This window comes from Ascaphus truei, chromosome 13 (assembly GCF_040206685.1).
Source record: "Ascaphus truei isolate aAscTru1 chromosome 13, aAscTru1.hap1, whole genome shotgun sequence".
NCBI classification, from domain to species: Eukaryota; Metazoa; Chordata; class Amphibia; order Anura; family Ascaphidae; genus Ascaphus; species Ascaphus truei.
In genome coordinates, this window is record NC_134495.1 from 33,240,061 (window position 1) to 33,257,706 (window position 17,646).

The 17,646-nt window shown below is 54.7% G+C and overlaps 1 protein-coding gene across 4 annotated transcripts in view; it reads left to right on the forward strand.

Moving 5' to 3' along the window:
- The window catches only part of RABGGTA (Rab geranylgeranyltransferase subunit alpha), a 228,651-nt gene that overhangs the window by 22,618 nt on the left and 188,387 nt on the right, over nucleotides 1–17,646 (forward strand). For all 4 annotated transcript variants that reach the window (XM_075569034.1, XM_075569032.1, XM_075569033.1 and 1 more), the window contains 3 exons: nucleotides 2,212–2,300; nucleotides 5,197–5,285; nucleotides 6,705–6,821. In XM_075569034.1, coding sequence (XP_075425149.1) covers nucleotides 2,212–2,300; nucleotides 5,197–5,285; nucleotides 6,705–6,821 — 295 coding nt within the window. The remainder of the gene's footprint in view (nucleotides 1–2,211; nucleotides 2,301–5,196; nucleotides 5,286–6,704; nucleotides 6,822–17,646) is intronic.

A 17,646-nucleotide genomic window follows, 5' to 3' on the forward strand; every position in this document is an offset into this window, starting at 1 on the left:
AGCGTACCCGTGTCTCTCTGACTGTGAGCGTGCCCGTGTCTCTCTGACTGTGAGCGTGCCCGTGTCTCTCTGACTGTGAGCGTGCCCGTGTCTCTCTCTGACTGTGAGCGTGCCCGTGTCTCTCTCTCTGACTGTGAGCGTGCCCGTGTCTCTCTCTGACTGTGAGCGTGCCCGTGTCTCTCTCTGACTGTGAGCGGGCCCGTGTCTCTCTGACTGTGAGCGTGCCCGTGTCTCTCTCTGACTGTGAGCGTGCCCGTGTCTCTCTGACTGTGAGCGTGTCCGTGTCTCTCTCTGACTGTGAGCGTGCCTGTGTCTCTCTGACTGTGAGCGTGCCCGTGTCTCTCTGACTGTGAGCGTGCCCGTGTCTCTCTCTGACTGTGAGCGTGCCGGTGTCTCTCTCTGACTGTGAGCGTGCCCGTGTCTCTCTCTGACTGTGAGCGTGCCCGTGTCTCTTTCTGACTGTGAGCGTGCCCGTGTCTCTCTGACTGTGAGCGTGCCCGTGTCTCTCTGACTGTGAGCGTGCCCGTGTCTCTCTGACTGTGAGCGTGCCCGTGTCTCTCTCTGACTGTGAGCGTGCCCGTGTCTCTCTGACTGTGAGCGTGCTCGTGTCTCTCTGACTGTGAGCGTGCCCGTGTCTCTCTCTGACTGTGAGCGTGCCCGTGTCTCTCTGACTGTGAGCGTGCCCGTGTCTCTCTGACTGTGAGCGTGCCCGTGTCTCTCTCTGACTGTGAGCGTGCCCGTGTCTCTCTCTCTGACTGTGAGCGTGCCCGTGTCTCTCTCTGACTGTGAGCGTGCCCGTGTCTCTCTCTGACTGTGAGCGTGCCCGTGTCTCTCTGACTGTGAGCGTGCCCGTGTCTCTCTCTGACTGTGAGCGTGCCCGTGTCTCTCTGACTGTGAGCGTGCCCGTGTCTCTCTCTGACTGTGAGCGTGCCTGTGTCTCTCTGACTGTGAGCGTGCCCGTGTCTCTCTGACTGTGAGCGTGCCCGTGTCTCTCTCTGACTGTGAGCGTGCCGGTGTCTCTCTCTGACTGTGAGCGTGCCCGTGTCTCTCTCTGACTGTGAGCGTGCCCGTGTCTCTTTCTGACTGTGAGCGTGCCCGTGTCTCTCTCTGACTGTGAGCGTGCCCGTGTCTCTCTGACTGTGAGCGTGCCCGTGTCTCTCTGACTGTGAGCGTGCCCGTGTCTCTCTCTGACTGTGAGCGTGCCCGTGTCTCTCTGACTGTGAGCGTGCTCGTGTCTCTCTGACTGTGAGCGTGCCCGTGTCTCTCTCTGACTGTGAGCGTGCCCGTGTCTCTCTGACTGTGAGCGTGCCCGTGTCTCTCTGACTGTGAGCGTGCCCGTGTCTCTCTCTGACTGTGAGCGTGCCCGTGTCTCTCTCTGACTGTGAGCGTGCCCGTGTCTCTCTCTGACTGTGAGCGTGCCCGTGTCTCTCTGACTGTGAGCGTGTCCGTGTCTCTCTCTGACTGTGAGCGTGCTCGTGTCTCTCTGACTGTGAGCGTGCCCGTGTCTCTCTCTGACTGTGAGCGTGCCCGTGTCTCTCTGACTGTGAGCGTGCCCGTGTCTCTCTGACTGTGAGCGTGCCCGTGTCTCTCTCTGACTGTGAGCGTGCCAGTGTCTCTCTGACTGTGAGCGTGCCCGTGTCTCTCTCTGACTGTGAGCGTGCCCGTGTCTCTCTCTGACTGTGAGCGTGCCCGTGTCTCTCTCTGACTGTGAGCGTGCCCGTGTCTCTCTCTGACTGTGAGCGTGCCCGTGTCTCTCTCTGACTGTGAGCGTGCCCGTGTCTCTCTGACTGTGAGTGTGCCCGTGTCTCTCTGACTGTGAGCGTGCCCGTGTCTCTCTCTGACTGTGAGCGTGCCCGTGTCTCTCTCTGACTGTGAGCGTGCCCGTGTCTCTCTGACTGTGAGCGTGCCCGTGTCTCTCTCTGACTGTGAGCGTGCCCGTGTCTCTCTGACTGTGAGCGTGCCCGTGTCTCTCTCTGACTGTGAGCGTGCCCGTGTCTCTCTGACTGTGAGCGTGCCCGTGTCTCTCTCTGACTGTGAGCGTGCCCGTGTCTCTCTCTGACTGTGAGCGTGCCCGTGTCTCTCTCTGACTGTGAGCGTGCCCGTGTCTCTCTGACTGTGAGCGTGCCCGTGTCTCTCTCTGACTGTGACATCCCCTCCTGTGTATCTGTTCCTCCTGTCCCTCTGAAGTGTCCCGTGTCTGTCCTTCCTTAGCTTGGATGTGTCCGAGGGGAAGAGCAGCATGTTGCAGCAAGAGCTGAAGTCTTGTAAGGAACTGCAGGAGCTGGAACCTGACAATAAGTGTGAGTAGCTCTGTGTACTGCACATGATTGATGGGTCATGTTTGCCTACTTATCCTATTTGATCTCTTGGCTGCCTTCCATATCTTTAATCACTCTTCTCCTTCATATCCTACATACACTCTCTCCCCCTCACAAACCCCCTTCCCCCCCCCCCCCCCAACAATCTTGTTGTCTCTTACAACGCTATCCTCTCCTCCTCTCTGTCTACATGCCCCTTCTAGACTCTGACACACTCATCCCTCTTACCCAGGCCCTTGGCTAAATTCACAAACACGCGCCCATCACACTTGCACTCACTGCTCTTAACACCTATGGAGGAAATCTCTCACGCTGGTTGATTTTCTTCAATAAACATGTCTCCTGTCCTGTATAATTCTGCTCTCTCTAAGGCCAAACAGCACTACTTTTCCTACCTCCACTGACCTTCTCCTCCTACTTCTCATCCTTCCTTCACTTCTCCTCAAGCCTTTGATTACTTCAGAGGCAAGGTGGTGGATGCCCTCCACAAGGAGATTCCTTCTGTCCCTTCCCCCTCCTCTCTGCTTCTACCTAAACCTCCTTCCACTCTTAACTCCTTTTCTTCTGTTACAGAGCTTGAAGTTGAGCTTCTCTTAGTCCTCACTCTCACCCACATCTTCAATTCCTCCCTATCCTCTGGCTGTTTCCCCTCTTCCTTTACACAACCTAGACACTATGTGCCTTACTAACTGCCGCCCCCTGTATCCCTCCTGCCGCCCCCTGTATCCCTCCTGCCGCCCTGTATCCCTCCTGCCGCCCTGTATCCCTCCTGCCGCCCCCTGTATCCCTCCTGCCGCCCCCTGTATCCCTCCTGCCGCCCTGTATCCCTCCTGCCGCCCCCTGTATCCCTCTTGCCGCCCTGTATCCCTCCTGCCGCCCTGTATCCCTCCTGCCGCCCTGTATCCCTCCTGCCGCCCTGTATCCCTCCTGCCGCCCTGTATCCCTCCTGCCGCCCTGTATCCCTCCTGCCGCCCTGTATCCCTCCTGCCGCCCTGTATCCCTCCTGCCGCCCTGTATCCCTCCTGCCGCCCTGTATCCCTCCTGCCGCCCTGTATCCCTCCTGCCGCCCCCTGTATCCCTCCTGCCGCCCCCTGTATCCCTCCTGCCGCCCTGTATCCCTCCTGCCGCCCTGTATCCCTCCTGCCGCCCTGTATCCCTCCTGCCGCCCTGTATCCCTCCTGCCGCCCTGTATCCCTCCTGCCGCCCCCTGTATCCCTCCTGCCGCCCTGTATCCCTCCTGCAGCCCTGTATCCCTCCTGCCGCCCTGTATCCCTCCTGCCGCCCTGTATCCCTCCTGCCGCCCCCTGTATCCCTCCTGCCGCCCTGTATCCCTCCTGCCGCCCTGTATCCCTCCTGCCGCCCCCTGTATCCCTCCTGCCGCCCTGTATCCCTCCTGCCGCCCTGTATCCCTCCTGCCGCCCTGTATCCCTCCTGCCGCCCTGTATCCCTCCTGCCGCCCTGTATCCCTCCTGCCGCCCTGTATCCCTCCTGCCGCCCTGTATCCCTCCTGCCGCCCCCTGTATCCCTCCTGCCGCCCCCTGTATCCCTCCTGCCCCCTGTATCCCTCCTGCCGCCCCCTGTATCCCTCCTGCCACCCTGTATCCCTCCTGCCATTTGCCTCCTAATTGCTAGAACATCTTGTGCTCTCCTGTATGATCAACGTTCTAAATTGCCATGCCCTCATGGATCCTTTACAGCTCAGTAGTGAGTAAGTTAATACTTAGTAATTTTATTTGTAATACTTAAAATATCAATGATTAGATTTGAACATATAAAGACGAATACAAGTTTAAAAATTTGCAGGGGTGCGCAAACTGGGGGGCGCGAGATTCTCTGCGGGGAAGCGAGGGGTTTACAGAGGCCCCGCACGCCTCCCGAAGGCATTTAAATTAAATGCCGGGGGAGCAGCAAAGGCCTCTGTAAACTTCACGGCAACGCAGCGTCAAATGATGCCATGGGGTCATGTGACGCCGTGTTGCCATGGCGTTGTGACGTCATAACGCCAGAGCCAAGTTAAGGAGGGGGTGTGCGAGGGGGGGGGGGGCGGGAGATCTGGCAGGGGGAAAAGATTGCGCACCCCTGTGCCAACCTACTGACCATAGTTTATATGTATAGTTGGAAAGTGGAATTCCATCTATAACTACAGATAGTGGATGCTGATTGTCAATAAATAAGGTGATCCACTGTTTAAATCTCATATGAGAGCCTGGTTGTTCTGCATAGGGGTGATCTGCTGTATATGCCTCAGCAGTGCGTGTTGTGAGATTCACACCAGACTAGACAGGTAAGTATAGCTGTAATACCCTTCTCAATAGAATGGATGTTAAGGCGACACCATATAACTATATTGTGAGTCACTCGGAAGTATTTGTTTGTTGGGTTGTTCCCAACATAGTAACTTTCTTCATTTATTTGGTGTGTCAAAGTAGCATGACTTAACCGCTTCCAGACTGATACTTGGATATAATGCATCATTAAGGGAAAAGAGATACTATTGTGTCTTAGTGGTATCTCGCGGAGTGTTCGTATCAATCGTTATTGTTGCAGACTCAAGTGGGCAGTTGTTACAACCTCTAGGCATTTCACAGTGATATTGCCACTATTGAGTATGGTAATTGTATGCCGCGTGGGCAAACGATGCACTAGCGACCTTGAATGCGCTATTATGTATCCCTGTGTGGAGGGCTCTTTTATGTTGCCATCTACATCGGTAGCCTCGAGGTTATCAACAGGTTAATGCAACATTGTCTCTGTCTCCCTCTCTCCACCTCTATCCCTGTCTCTCTCTCTATACCTGTATCTCTCTCTGACTCTCTCGCCTCTCTCTTCTCTCCCTAACATTGTTCCTATGCCTTTCCTCCCTTCTCTATTTTTTTAGGGTGTTTATTGACCATTATACTCCTAATGCGAGCTCTGGACCCGCTATCCTACGAGAAGGAATCTCTTGGCTACTTCCACACATTGAAGGTATGTCCCGAGCAGGTTAGGGTTAGTCTCTGCACGGACGCTGCTCTCCCTTACCTCCTGAGAGAGCTCCGCGCGGACATTTCTCTCCCTTACCCCCTGAGAGAGCTCCGTGCAGACATTTCTCTCCCTTACCCCTGAGAGCTCCGCACGGACGCTGCTCTCCCTTACCCCCTGAGAGAGCTCCGCGCGGACACTTCTCTCCCTTACCCCTGAGAGCTCCGCACGGACGCTGCTCTCCCTTACCCCCTGAGAGAGCTCCGCACGGACGCTGCTCTCCCTTACCCCCTGGGAGAGGTCCGCGCGGACACTTCTCTCCCTTACCCCTGAGAGAGGTCCGCGCGGACACTTCTCTCCCTTACCCCTGAGAGCTCCGCACGGACACTGCTCTCCCTTACCCCCTGAGAGAGCTCCGCACGAACGCTGCTCTCCCTTACCCCCTGAGAGAGCTCCGCACGAACGCTGCTCTCCCTTACCCCCTGAGAGCTGCGCACGGACGCTGCTCTCCCTTACCCCCTGAGAGCTCCACACGGGCGCTGCTCTCCCTTACCCCCGAGAGAGCTCCGCACGGACGCTGCTCTCCCTTACCCCCTGAGAGAGCTCCGCATGGGCGCTGCTCTCCCTTACCCCCTGAGAGAGTTCCGTGCGGACACTTCTCTCCCTTACCCCCTGTGAGCTCCGCACGGACGCTGCTCTCCCTTACCCCCTGAGAGCTCCGCACGGACGCTGCTCTCTCTTACTCCCTGAGAGAGGTCCGCACGGACGCTGCTCTCCCTTATCCCCTGAGAGAGGTCCGCACGGACGCTGCTCTCCCTTACCCCCTGAGAGCTCCGCTCGGACGCTGCTCTCCCTTACCCGCTGAGAGAGGTCCGCACGGACGCTGCTCTCCCTTATCCCCTGAGAGCTGCGCACGGACGCTGCTCTCCCTTACCCCCTGAGAGCTCCACACGGGCGCTGCTCTCCCTTACCCCCGAGAGAGCTCCGCACGGACGCTGCTCTCCCTTACCCCCTGAGAGAGCTCCGCACGGACGCTGCTCTCCCTTACCCCCTGAGAGAGCTCCGCACGGACGCTGCTCTCCCTTACCCCCTGAGAGCTCCGCACGGACGCTGCTCTCCCTTACCCCCTGAGAGCTGCGCATGGACGCTGCTCTCCCTTACCCCCGAGAGAGCTCCGCACGGACGCTGCTCTCCCTTACCCCCTGAGAGAGCTCCGCATGGACGCTGCTCTCCCTTACCCCCGAGAGAGCTCCGCACGGACGCTGCTCTCCCTTACCCCCTGAGAGCTCCGCACGGACGCTGCTCTCCCTTACCCCCTGAGAGCTCCACACGGACGCTGCTCTCCCTTACCCCCGAGAGCTCCGCATGGACGCTGTTCTCCCTTACCCCCGAGAGCTCCGCACGGACACTTCTCTCCCTTTGCAGGTCGCTGACCCACTACGCTCTGGTTACTATGACGACCTGCGCAGCAAGTTCCAGGTGGAAAATGCCATATTAAAGATGGAGTATGCAGAGGTGCCAGTCATCGATCTATCAAAAAAGGTAATATCCGTTATTCCGCAGGAAGCATCATGGACAGGATCAGTAGGTAAGGGGCGGGTTACATAGGAAGCAGCATGGACAGGATCAGTAGGTAAGGGACGGGTTCCACAGGAAGCTGCATGGACAGGATCACTAGGTAAGGGACGGGTTACACAGGAAGCAGCATGGACAGGATCACTAGGTAAGGGACGGGTTACACTGGAAGCAGCATGGACAGAATCAGTAGGTAAGGGACGGGTTACACAGGAAGCAGCATGGACAGGATCAGTAGGTAAGGGACGGGTTACACAGAAAGCTGCATGGAAAGGATCACTAGGTAAGGGACGGGTTACACAGGAAGCAGCATGGACAGGATCACTAGGTAAGGGAAGGGTTACACAGGAAGCTGCATGGACAGGATCACTAGGTAAGGGAAGGGTTACACAGGAAGCTGCATGGACAGGATCACTAGGTAAGGGACGGGGTTACACAGGAAGCTGCATGGACTGGATCACTAGGTAAGGGACTGGTTACACAGGAAGCTGCATGGACAGGATCACTAGGTAAGGGACGGGTTACACAGGAAGCTGCATGGACTGGATCACTAGGTAAGGGACTGGTTACACAGGAAGCTGCATGGACAGGATCACTAGGTAAGGGACGGGTTACACAGGAAGCTGCATGGACAGGATCACTAGGTAAGGGACGGGTTACACAGGAAGCTGCATGGACAGGATCACTAGGTGAGGGACGGGTTACACAGGAAGCTGCATGGACAGGATCAGTAGGTAAGGGACGGGTTACACAGGAAGCTGCATGGACAGGATCAGTAGGTAAGGGAAGGGTTACACAGGAAGCAGCATGGACAGGATCACTAGGTAAGGAGACGGGTTACACAGGAAGCTGCATGGACGGGATCACTAGGTAAGGGACGGGTTACACAGGAAGCTGCATGGACAGGATCACTAGGTAAGGGGCGGGTTACACAGGAAGCTGCATGGACAGGATCACTAGGTAAGGGACGGGTTACACAGGAAGCTGCATGGACAGGATCACTAGGTGAGGGACGGGTTACACAGGAAGCTGCATGGACAGGATCACTAGGTAAGAGACAGGTTACACAGGAAGCTGCATGGACAGGATCACTAGGTAAGGGACGGGGTTACACAGGAAGCTGCATGGACAGGATCACTAGGTAAGGGACGGGTTACACAGGAAGCTGCATGGACAGGATCACTAGGTAAGGGACGGGTTACACAGGAAGCTGCATGGACAGGATCACTAGGTAAGGGACGGGTTACACAGGAAGCTGCATGGACAGGATCACTAGGTAAGGGACGGGTTACACAGGAAGCTGCATGGACAGGATCACTAGGTAAGGGACGGGTTACACAGGAAGCTGCATGGACAGGATCACTAGGTAAGGGGCGGGTTACACAGGAAGCTGCATGGACAGGATCAGTAGGTAAGGGACGGGTTACACAGGAAGCTGCATGGACAGGATCACTAGGTAAGGGGCGGGTTACACAGGAAGCTGCATGGACAGGATCAGTAGGTAAGGGACGGGTTACACAGGAAGCTGCATGGACAGGATCACTAGGTAAGGGACGGGTTACACAGGAAGCTGCATGGACAGGATCACTAGGTAAGTGACGGGTTACACAGGAAGCTGCATGGACAGGATCACTAGGTAAGGGACGGGTTACACAGGAAGCAGCATGGACAGGATCAGTAGGTAAGGGACAGGGTTACACAGGAAGCTGCATGGACAGGATCACTAGGTAAGTGACGGGTTACACAGGAAGCTGCATGGACAGGATCACTAGGTAAGGGACGGGTTACACAGGAAGCTGCATGGACAGGATCAGTAGTTAAGGGACGGGTTACACAGGAAGCTGCATGGACAGGATCACTAGGTAAGGGACGGGTTACACAGGAAGCTGCATGGACAGGATCACTAGGTAAGGGACGGGTTACACAGGAAGCTGCATGGACAGTATCACTGGGTAAGGGACGGGTTACACAGGATCACTAGGTAAGGGACGGGTTACACAGGAAGCTGCATGGACAGGATCAGTAGGTAAGGGACGGGTTACAATGGAAGCTGCATGGACAGGATCAGTAGGTAAGGGACGGGTTACACAGGAAGCGGCATGGACAGGATCAGTAGGTAAGGGACGGGTTAACCAGGAAGCTGCATGGACAGGATCACTACGTAAGGGCCGGTTTACACAGGAAGCTGCATGGACAGTATCACTAGGTAAGGGACGGGTTACACAGGAAGCAGCATGGACAGGATCAGTAGGTAAGGGACGGGGTACACAGGAAGCTGCATGGACAGGATCACTAGGTAAGGGACGGGTTACACAGGATCACTAGGTAAGGGACGGGTTACACAGGAAGCTGCATGGACAGGATCAGTAGGTAAGGGACGGGTTATACAGGAAGCAGCATGGACAGGATCAGTAGGTAAGGGAAGGGTTACACAGGAAGCTGCATCGACAGGATCACTAGGTAAGGGACGGGTTACACAGGATCACTAGGTAAGGGACGGGGTACACAGGAAGCTGCATGGACAGGATCACTAGGTAAGGGACGGGTTACACAGGAAGCTGCATGGACAGGATCACTAGGTAAGGGACGGGTTACACAGGAAGCTGCATGGACAGGATCAGTAGATAAGGGACGGGTTACACAAGAAGCTGCATGGACAGGATCAGTAGGTAAGGGGACGTGTTACACAGGAAGCTGCATGGACAGGATAACTAGGTAAGGGACGGGTTACACAGGAAGCTGCATGGACAGGATCACTAGGTAAGGGACGGGTTACACAGGAAGCTGCATGGACAGGATCAGTAGGTAAGGGACGGGGTTACACAGGAAGCTGCATGGACAGGAATCAGTAGGTAAGGGACGGGGTTTACACAGGAAGCTGCATGGACAGGATCAGTAGGTAAGGGACGGGTTACACAGGAAGCTGCATGGACAGGATCAGTAGGTAAGGGACGGGGTTACACAGGAAGCTGCATGGACAGGATCACTAGGTAAGGGACGGGTTACAGAGGAAGCTGCATGGACAGGATCACTAGGTAAGGGACGGGGTACACAGGAAGCTGCATGGACAGGATCAGTAGGTAAGGGACGGGTTACACAGGAAGCTGCATGGACAGGATCAGTAGGTAAGGGACGTGTTACACAGGAAGCTGCATGGACAGGATAACTAGGTAAGGGACGGGTTACACAGGAAGCTGCATGGACAGGATCACTAGGTAAGGGACGGGTTACAGAGGAAGCTGCATGGACAGGATCACTAGGTAAGGGACGGGGTACACAGGAAGCTGCATGGACAGGATCAGTAGGTAAGGGACGGGTTACACAGGAAGCTGCATGGACAGGATCAGTAGGTAAGGGACGGGGTTACACAGGAAGCTGCATGGACAGGATCACTAGGTAAGGGACGGGGTTACACAGGAAGCTGCATGGACAGGATCACTAGGTAAGGGACGGGTTACACAGGAAGCTGCATGGACAGGATCAGTAGGTAAGGGACGGGTTACACAAGAAGCTGCATGGACAGGATCAGTAGGTAAGGGACGGGTTACACAGGAAGCAGCATGGACAGGATCACTAGGTAAGGGACGGGTTAAACAGGAAGCTGCATGGACAGGATCAGTAGGTAAGGGACGGGTTACACAGGAAGCTGCATGGACAGGATCAGTAGGTAAGGGACGGGTTACACAAGAAGCTGCATGGACAGGATCAGTAGGTAAGGGACGTGTTACACAGGAAGCTGCATGGACAGGATCAGTAGATAAGGGACGTGTTACACAGGAAGCAGCATGGACAGGATCACTAGGTAAGGGACGGGTTACACAGGAAGCAGCATGGACAGGATCACTAGGTAAGGGACGGGGTTACACAGGAAGCTGCATGGACAGGATCACTAGGTAAGGGACGGGTTACACAGGAAGCTGCATAGACAGGATCACTAGGTAAGGGACGGGTTACACAGGAAGCTGCATGGACAGGATCAGTAGGTAAGGGACGGGTTACACAGGAAGCTGCATGGACAGGATCAGTAGGTAAGGGACGGGTTACACAAGAAGCTGCATGGACAGGATCAGTAGGTAAAGGACGTGTTACACAGGAAGCTGCATGGACAGGATCAGTAGGTAAGGGACGGGTTACACAGGAAGCTGCATGGACAGGATCAGTAGATAAGGGACGGGTTACACAGGAAGCTGCATCGACAGGATCAGTAGGTAAGTGACGGGTTACACAGGAAGCAGCATGGACGGGATCACTAGGTAAGGGACGGGTTACACAGGAAGCTGCATGGACAGGATCACTAGGTAAGGGACGGGTTACACAGGAAGCTGCATGGACAGGATCAGTAGGTAAGGGACGGGTTATACAGGAAGCTGCATGGACAGGATCACTAGGTAAGGGACGGGTTACACAGGAAGCTGCATGGACAGGATCACTAGGTAAGGCACGGATTACACAGGAAGCAGCATGGACAGGATCAGTAGGTAAGGGACGGGTTACACAGGAAGCTGCATGGACAGGATCAGTAGGTAAGGGACGGGTTACACAAGAATCTGCATGGACAGGATCAGTAGGTAAGGGACGTGTCACACAGGAAGCTGCATGGACAGGATCAGTAGGTAAGGGACGGGTTACACAGGAAGCTGCATGGACAGGATCACTAGATAAGGGACGGGTTACTCAGGAAGCTGCATGGACAGGATCAATAGGTAAGTGACGAGTTACACAGGAAGCAGCATGGACAGGATCACTAGGTAAGGACGGGTTACACAAGAAGCTGCATGGACAGGATCACTAGGTAAGGGACGGGTTACACAGGAAGCTGCATGGACAGGATCACTAGGTAAGGGACGGGTTACACAGGAAGCTGCATGGACAGGATCACTAGGTAAGGGACGGGTTACACAGGAAGCTGCATGGACAGGATCACTAGGTAAGGGACGGGTTACACAGGAAGCTGCATGGACAGGATCACTAGGTAAGGGACGGGTTACACAGGAAGCTGCATGGACAGGATCACTAGGTAAGGGACGGGTTACACAGGAAGCGGCATGGACAGGATCAGTAGGTAAGTGACGGGTTACACAGGAAGCAGCATGGACAGGATCACTAGGTAAGGGACGGGTTACACAGGAAGCTGCATGGACAGGATCAGTAGGTAAGGGACGGGTTACACAGGAAGCTGCATGGACAGGATCAGTAGGTAAGGGACGGGGTTACACAGGAAGCTGCATGGACAGGATCAGTAGGTAAGGGACGGGTTACACAGGCAGCTGCATGGACAGGATCACTAGGTAAGGGACGGGTTACACAGGAAGCTGCATGGACAGGATCACTAGGTAAGGGACGGGTTACACAGGAAGCTGCATGGACGGGATCAGTAGGTAAGGGACGGGTTACACAGGAAGCTGCATGGACAGGATCAGTAGGTAAGGGACGGGTTACACAGGAAGCTGCATGGACAGGATCACTAGGTAAGGCACGGGTTACACAGGAAGCAGCATGGACAGGATCAGTAGGTAAGGGACGGGTTACACAGGAAGCTGCATGGACAGGATCAGTAGGTAAGGGACGGGTTACACAGGAAGCTGCATGGACAGGATAACTAGGTAAGGGACGGGTTACACAGGAAGCTGCATGGACAGGATCACTAGGTAAGGGACGGGTTACAGAGGAAGCTGCATGGACAGGATCACTAGGTAAGGGACGGGGTACACAGGAAGCTGCATGGACAGGATCAGTAGTAAGGGACGGGTTACACAGGAAGCTGCATGGACAGGATCAGTAGGTAAGGGACGGGGTTACACAGGAAGCTGCATGGACAGGATCACTAGGTAAGGGACGGGGTTACACAGGAAGCTGCATGGACAGGATCACTAGGTAAGGGACGGGTTACACAGGAAGCTGCATGGACAGGATCAGTAGGTAAGGGACGGGTTACACAAGAAGCTGCATGGACAGGATCAGTAGGTAAGGGACGGGTTACACAGGAAGCAGCATGGACAGGATCACTAGGTAAGGGACGGGTTAAACAGGAAGCTGCATGGACAGGATCAGTAGGTAAGGGACGGGTTACACAGGAAGCTGCATGGACAGGATCAGTAGGTAAGGGACGGGTTACACAAGAAGCTGCATGGACAGGATCAGTAGGTAAGGGACGTGTTACACAGGAAGCTGCATGGACAGGATCAGTAGGTAAGGGACGGGTTACACAGGAAGCTGCATGGACAGGATCAGTAGATAAGGGACGGGTTACACAGGAAGCAGCATGGACGGGATCACTAGGTAAGGGACGGGTTACACAGGAAGCTGCATGGACAGGATCACTAGGTAAGGGACGGGTTACACAGGAAGCTGCATGGACAGGATCAGTAGGTAAGGGATGGGTTACACAGGAAGCTGCATGGACAGGATCACTAGGTAAGGGACGGGTTACACAGGAAGCTGCATCGACAGGATCAGTAGGTAAGTGACGGGTTACACAGGAAGCAGCATGGACGGGATCACTAGGTAAGGGACGGGTTACACAGGAAGCTGCATGGACAGGATCACTAGGTAAGGGACGGGTTACACAGGAAGCTGCATGGACAGGATCAGTAGGTAAGGGACGGGTTACACAGGAAGCTGCATGGACAGGATCACTAGGTAAGGGACGGGTTACACAGGAAGCTGCATGGACAGGATCACTAGGTAAGGCACGGGTTACACAGGAAGCAGCATGGACAGGATCAGTAGGTAAGGGACGGGTTACACAGGAAGCTGCATGGACAGGATCAGTAGGTAAGGGACGGGTTACACAAGAATCTGCATGGACAGGATCAGTAGGTAAGGGACGTGTCACACAGGAAGCTGCATAGACAGGATCAGTAGGTAAGGGACGGGTTACACAGGAAGCTGCATGGACAGGATCACTAGATAAGGGACGGGTTACTCAGGAAGCTGCATGGACAGGATCAATAGGTAAGTGACGAGTTACACAGGAAGCAGCATGGACAGGATCACTAGGTAAGGACGGGTTACACAAGAAGCTGCATGGACAGGATCACTAGGTAAGGGACGGGTTACACAGGAAGCTGCATGGACAGGATCACTAGGTAAGGGACGGGTTACACAGGAAGCTGCATGGACAGGATCACTAGGTAAGGGACGGGTTACACAGGAAGCTGCATGGACAGGATCACTAGGTAAGGGACGGGTTACACAGGAAGCTGCATGGACAGGATCACTAGGTAAGGGACGGGTTACACAGGAAGCTGCATGGACAGGATTACTAGGTAAGGGACGGGTTACACAGGAAGCGGCATGGACAGGATCAGTAGGTAAGTGACGGGTTACACAGGAAGCAGCATGGACAGGATCACTAGGTAAGGGACGGGTTACACAGGAAGCTGCATGGACAGGATCAGTAGGTAAGGGACGGGTTACACAGGAAGCTGCATGGACAGGATCAGTAGGTAAGGGACGGGTTACACAGGCTGCTGCATGGACAGGATCACTAGGTAAGGGACGGGTTACACAGGAAGCTGCATGGACAGGATCACTAGGTAAGGGACGGGTTACACAGGAAGCTGCATGGACAGGATCAGTAGGTAAGGGACGGGTTACACAGGAAGCTGCATGGACAGGATCAGTAGGTAAGGGACGGGTTACACGGGAAGCTGCATGGACAGGATCACTAGGTAAGGCACGGGTTACACAGGAAGCAGCATGGACAGGATCAGTAGGTAAGGGACGGGTTACACAGGAAGCTGCATGGACAGGATCAGTAGGTAAGGGACGGGTTACACAAGAATCTGCATGGACAGGATCACTAGGTAAGGGACGGGTTACACAGGAAGCTGCATAGACAGGATCACTAGGTAAGGGACGGGTTACTCAGGAAGCTGCATGGACAGGATCAGTAGGTAAGGGACGGGTTACACAGGAAGCTGCATGGACAGGATCAGTAGGTAAGGGACGGGTTACACAGGAAGCTGCATGGACAGGATAACTAGGTAAGGGACGGGTTACACAGGAAGCTGCATGGACAGGATAACTAGGTAAGGGACGGGTTACACAGGAAGCTGCATAGACAGGATCACTAGGTAAGGGACGGGTTACAGAGGAAGCTGCATGGACAGGATCACTAGGTAAGGGACGGGGTACACAGGAAGCTGCATGGACAGGATCAGTAGTAAGGGACGGGTTACACAGGAAGCTGCATGGACAGGATCAGTAGGTAAGGGACGGGGTTACACAGGAAGCTGCATGGACAGGATCACTAGGTAAGGGACGGGGTTACACAGGAAGCTGCATGGACAGGATCACTAGGTAAGGGACGGGTTACACAGGAAGCTGCATGGACAGGATCAGTAGGTAAGGGACGGGTTACACAAGAAGCTGCATGGACAGGATCAGTAGGTAAGGGACGGGTTACACAGGAAGCAGCATGGACAGGATCACTAGGTAAGGGACGGGTTAAACAGGAAGCTGCATGGACAGGATCAGTAGGTAAGGGACGGGTTACACAGGAAGCTGCATGGACAGGATCAGTAGGTAAGGGACGGGTTACACAAGAAGCTGCATGGACAGGATCAGTAGGTAAGGGACGTGTTACACAGGAAGCTGCATGGACAGGATCAGTAGGTAAGGGACGGGTTACACAGGAAGCTGCATGGACAGGATCAGTAGATAAGGGACGGGTTACACAGGAAGCAGCATGGACGGGATCACTAGGTAAGGGACGGGTTACACAGGAAGCTGCATGGACAGGATCACTAGGTAAGGGACGGGTTACACAGGAAGCTGCATGGACAGGATCAGTAGGTAAGGGACGGGTTACACAGGAAGCTGCATGGACAGGATCACTAGGTAAGGGACGGGTTACACAGGAAGCTGCATCGACAGGATCAGTAGGTAAGTGACGGGTTACACAGGAAGCAGCATGGACGGGATCACTAGGTAAGGGACGGGTTACACAGGAAGCTGCATGGACAGGATCAGTAGGTAAGGGACGGGTTACACAGGAAGCTGCATGGACAGGATCACTAGGTAAGGGACGGGTTACACAGGAAGCTGCATGGACAGGATCAGTAGGTAAGGGACGGGTTACACAGGAAGCTGCATGGACAGGATCACTAGGTAAGGGACGGGTTACACAGGAAGCTGCATGGACAGGATCACTAGGTAAGGCACGGGTTACACAGGAAGCAGCATGGACAGGATCAGTAGGTAAGGGACGGGTTACACAGGAAGCTGCATGGACAGGATCAGTAGGTAAGGGACGGGTTACACAAGAATCTGCATGGACAGGATCAGTAGGTAAGGGACGTGTCACACAGGAAGCTGCATAGACAGGATCAGTAGGTAAGGGACGGGTTACACAGGAAGCTGCATGGACAGGATCACTAGATAAGGGACGGGTTACTCAGGAAGCTGCATGGACAGGATCAATAGGTAAGTGACGAGTTACACAGGAAGCAGCATGGACAGGATCACTAGGTAAGGACGGGTTACACAAGAAGCTGCATGGACAGGATCACTAGGTAAGGGACGGGTTACACAGGAAGCTGCATGGACAGGATCACTAGGTAAGGGACGGGTTACACAGGAAGCTGCATGGACAGGATCACTAGGTAAGGGACGGGTTACACAGGAAGCTGCATGGACAGGATCACTAGGTAAGGGACGGGTTACACAGGAAGCTGCATGGACAGGATCACTAGGTAAGGGACGGGTTACACAGGAAGCTGCATGGACAGGATTACTAGGTAAGGGACAGGTTACACAGGAAGCGGCATGGACAGGATCAGTAGGTAAGTGACGGGTTACACAGGAAGCAGCATGGACAGGATCACTAGGTAAGGGACGGGTTACACAGGAAGCTGCATGGACAGGATCAGTAGGTAAGGGACGGGTTACACAGGAAGCTGCATGGACAGGATCAGTAGGTAAGGGACGGGGTTACACAGGAAGCTGCATGGACAGGATCAGTAGGTAAGGGACGGGTTACACAGGCTGCTGCATGGACAGGATCACTAGGTAAGGGACGGGTTACACAGGAAGCTGCATGGACAGGATCACTAGGTAAGGGACGGGTTACACAGGAAGCTGCATGGACAGGATCAGTAGGTAAGGGACGGGTTACACAGGAAGCTGCATGGACAGGATCAGTAGGTAAGGGACGGGTTACACGGGAAGCTGCATGGACAGGATCACTAGGTAAGGCACGGGTTACACAGGAAGCAGCATGGACAGGATCAGTAGGTAAGGGACGGGTTACACAGGAAGCTGCATGGACAGGATCAGTAGGTAAGGGACGGGTTACACAAGAATCTGCATGGACAGGATCACTAGGTAAGGGACGGGTTACACAGGAAGCTGCATAGACAGGATCACTAGGTAAGGGACGGGTTACTCAGGAAGCTGCATGGACAGGATCAGTAGGTAAGGGACGGGTTACACAGGAAGCTGCATGGACAGGATCACTAGGTAAGGGACGGGTTACACAGGAAGCTGCATGGACAGGATCAGTAGGTAAGGGACGGGTTACACAGGAAGCTGCATGGACAGGATCACTAGGTAAGGGACGGGTTACACAGGAAGCTGCATGGACAGGATCACTAGGTAAGGGACGGGTTACACAGGAAGCTGCATGGACAGGATCACTAGGTAAGGGACGGGTTACACAGGAAGCTGCATGGACAGGATCAGTAGTTAAGGGACGGGTTACACAGGAAGCTGCATGGACAGGATCACTAGGTAAGGGACGGGTTACACAGGAAGCTGCATGGACAGGATCACTAGGTTAGGGACGGGT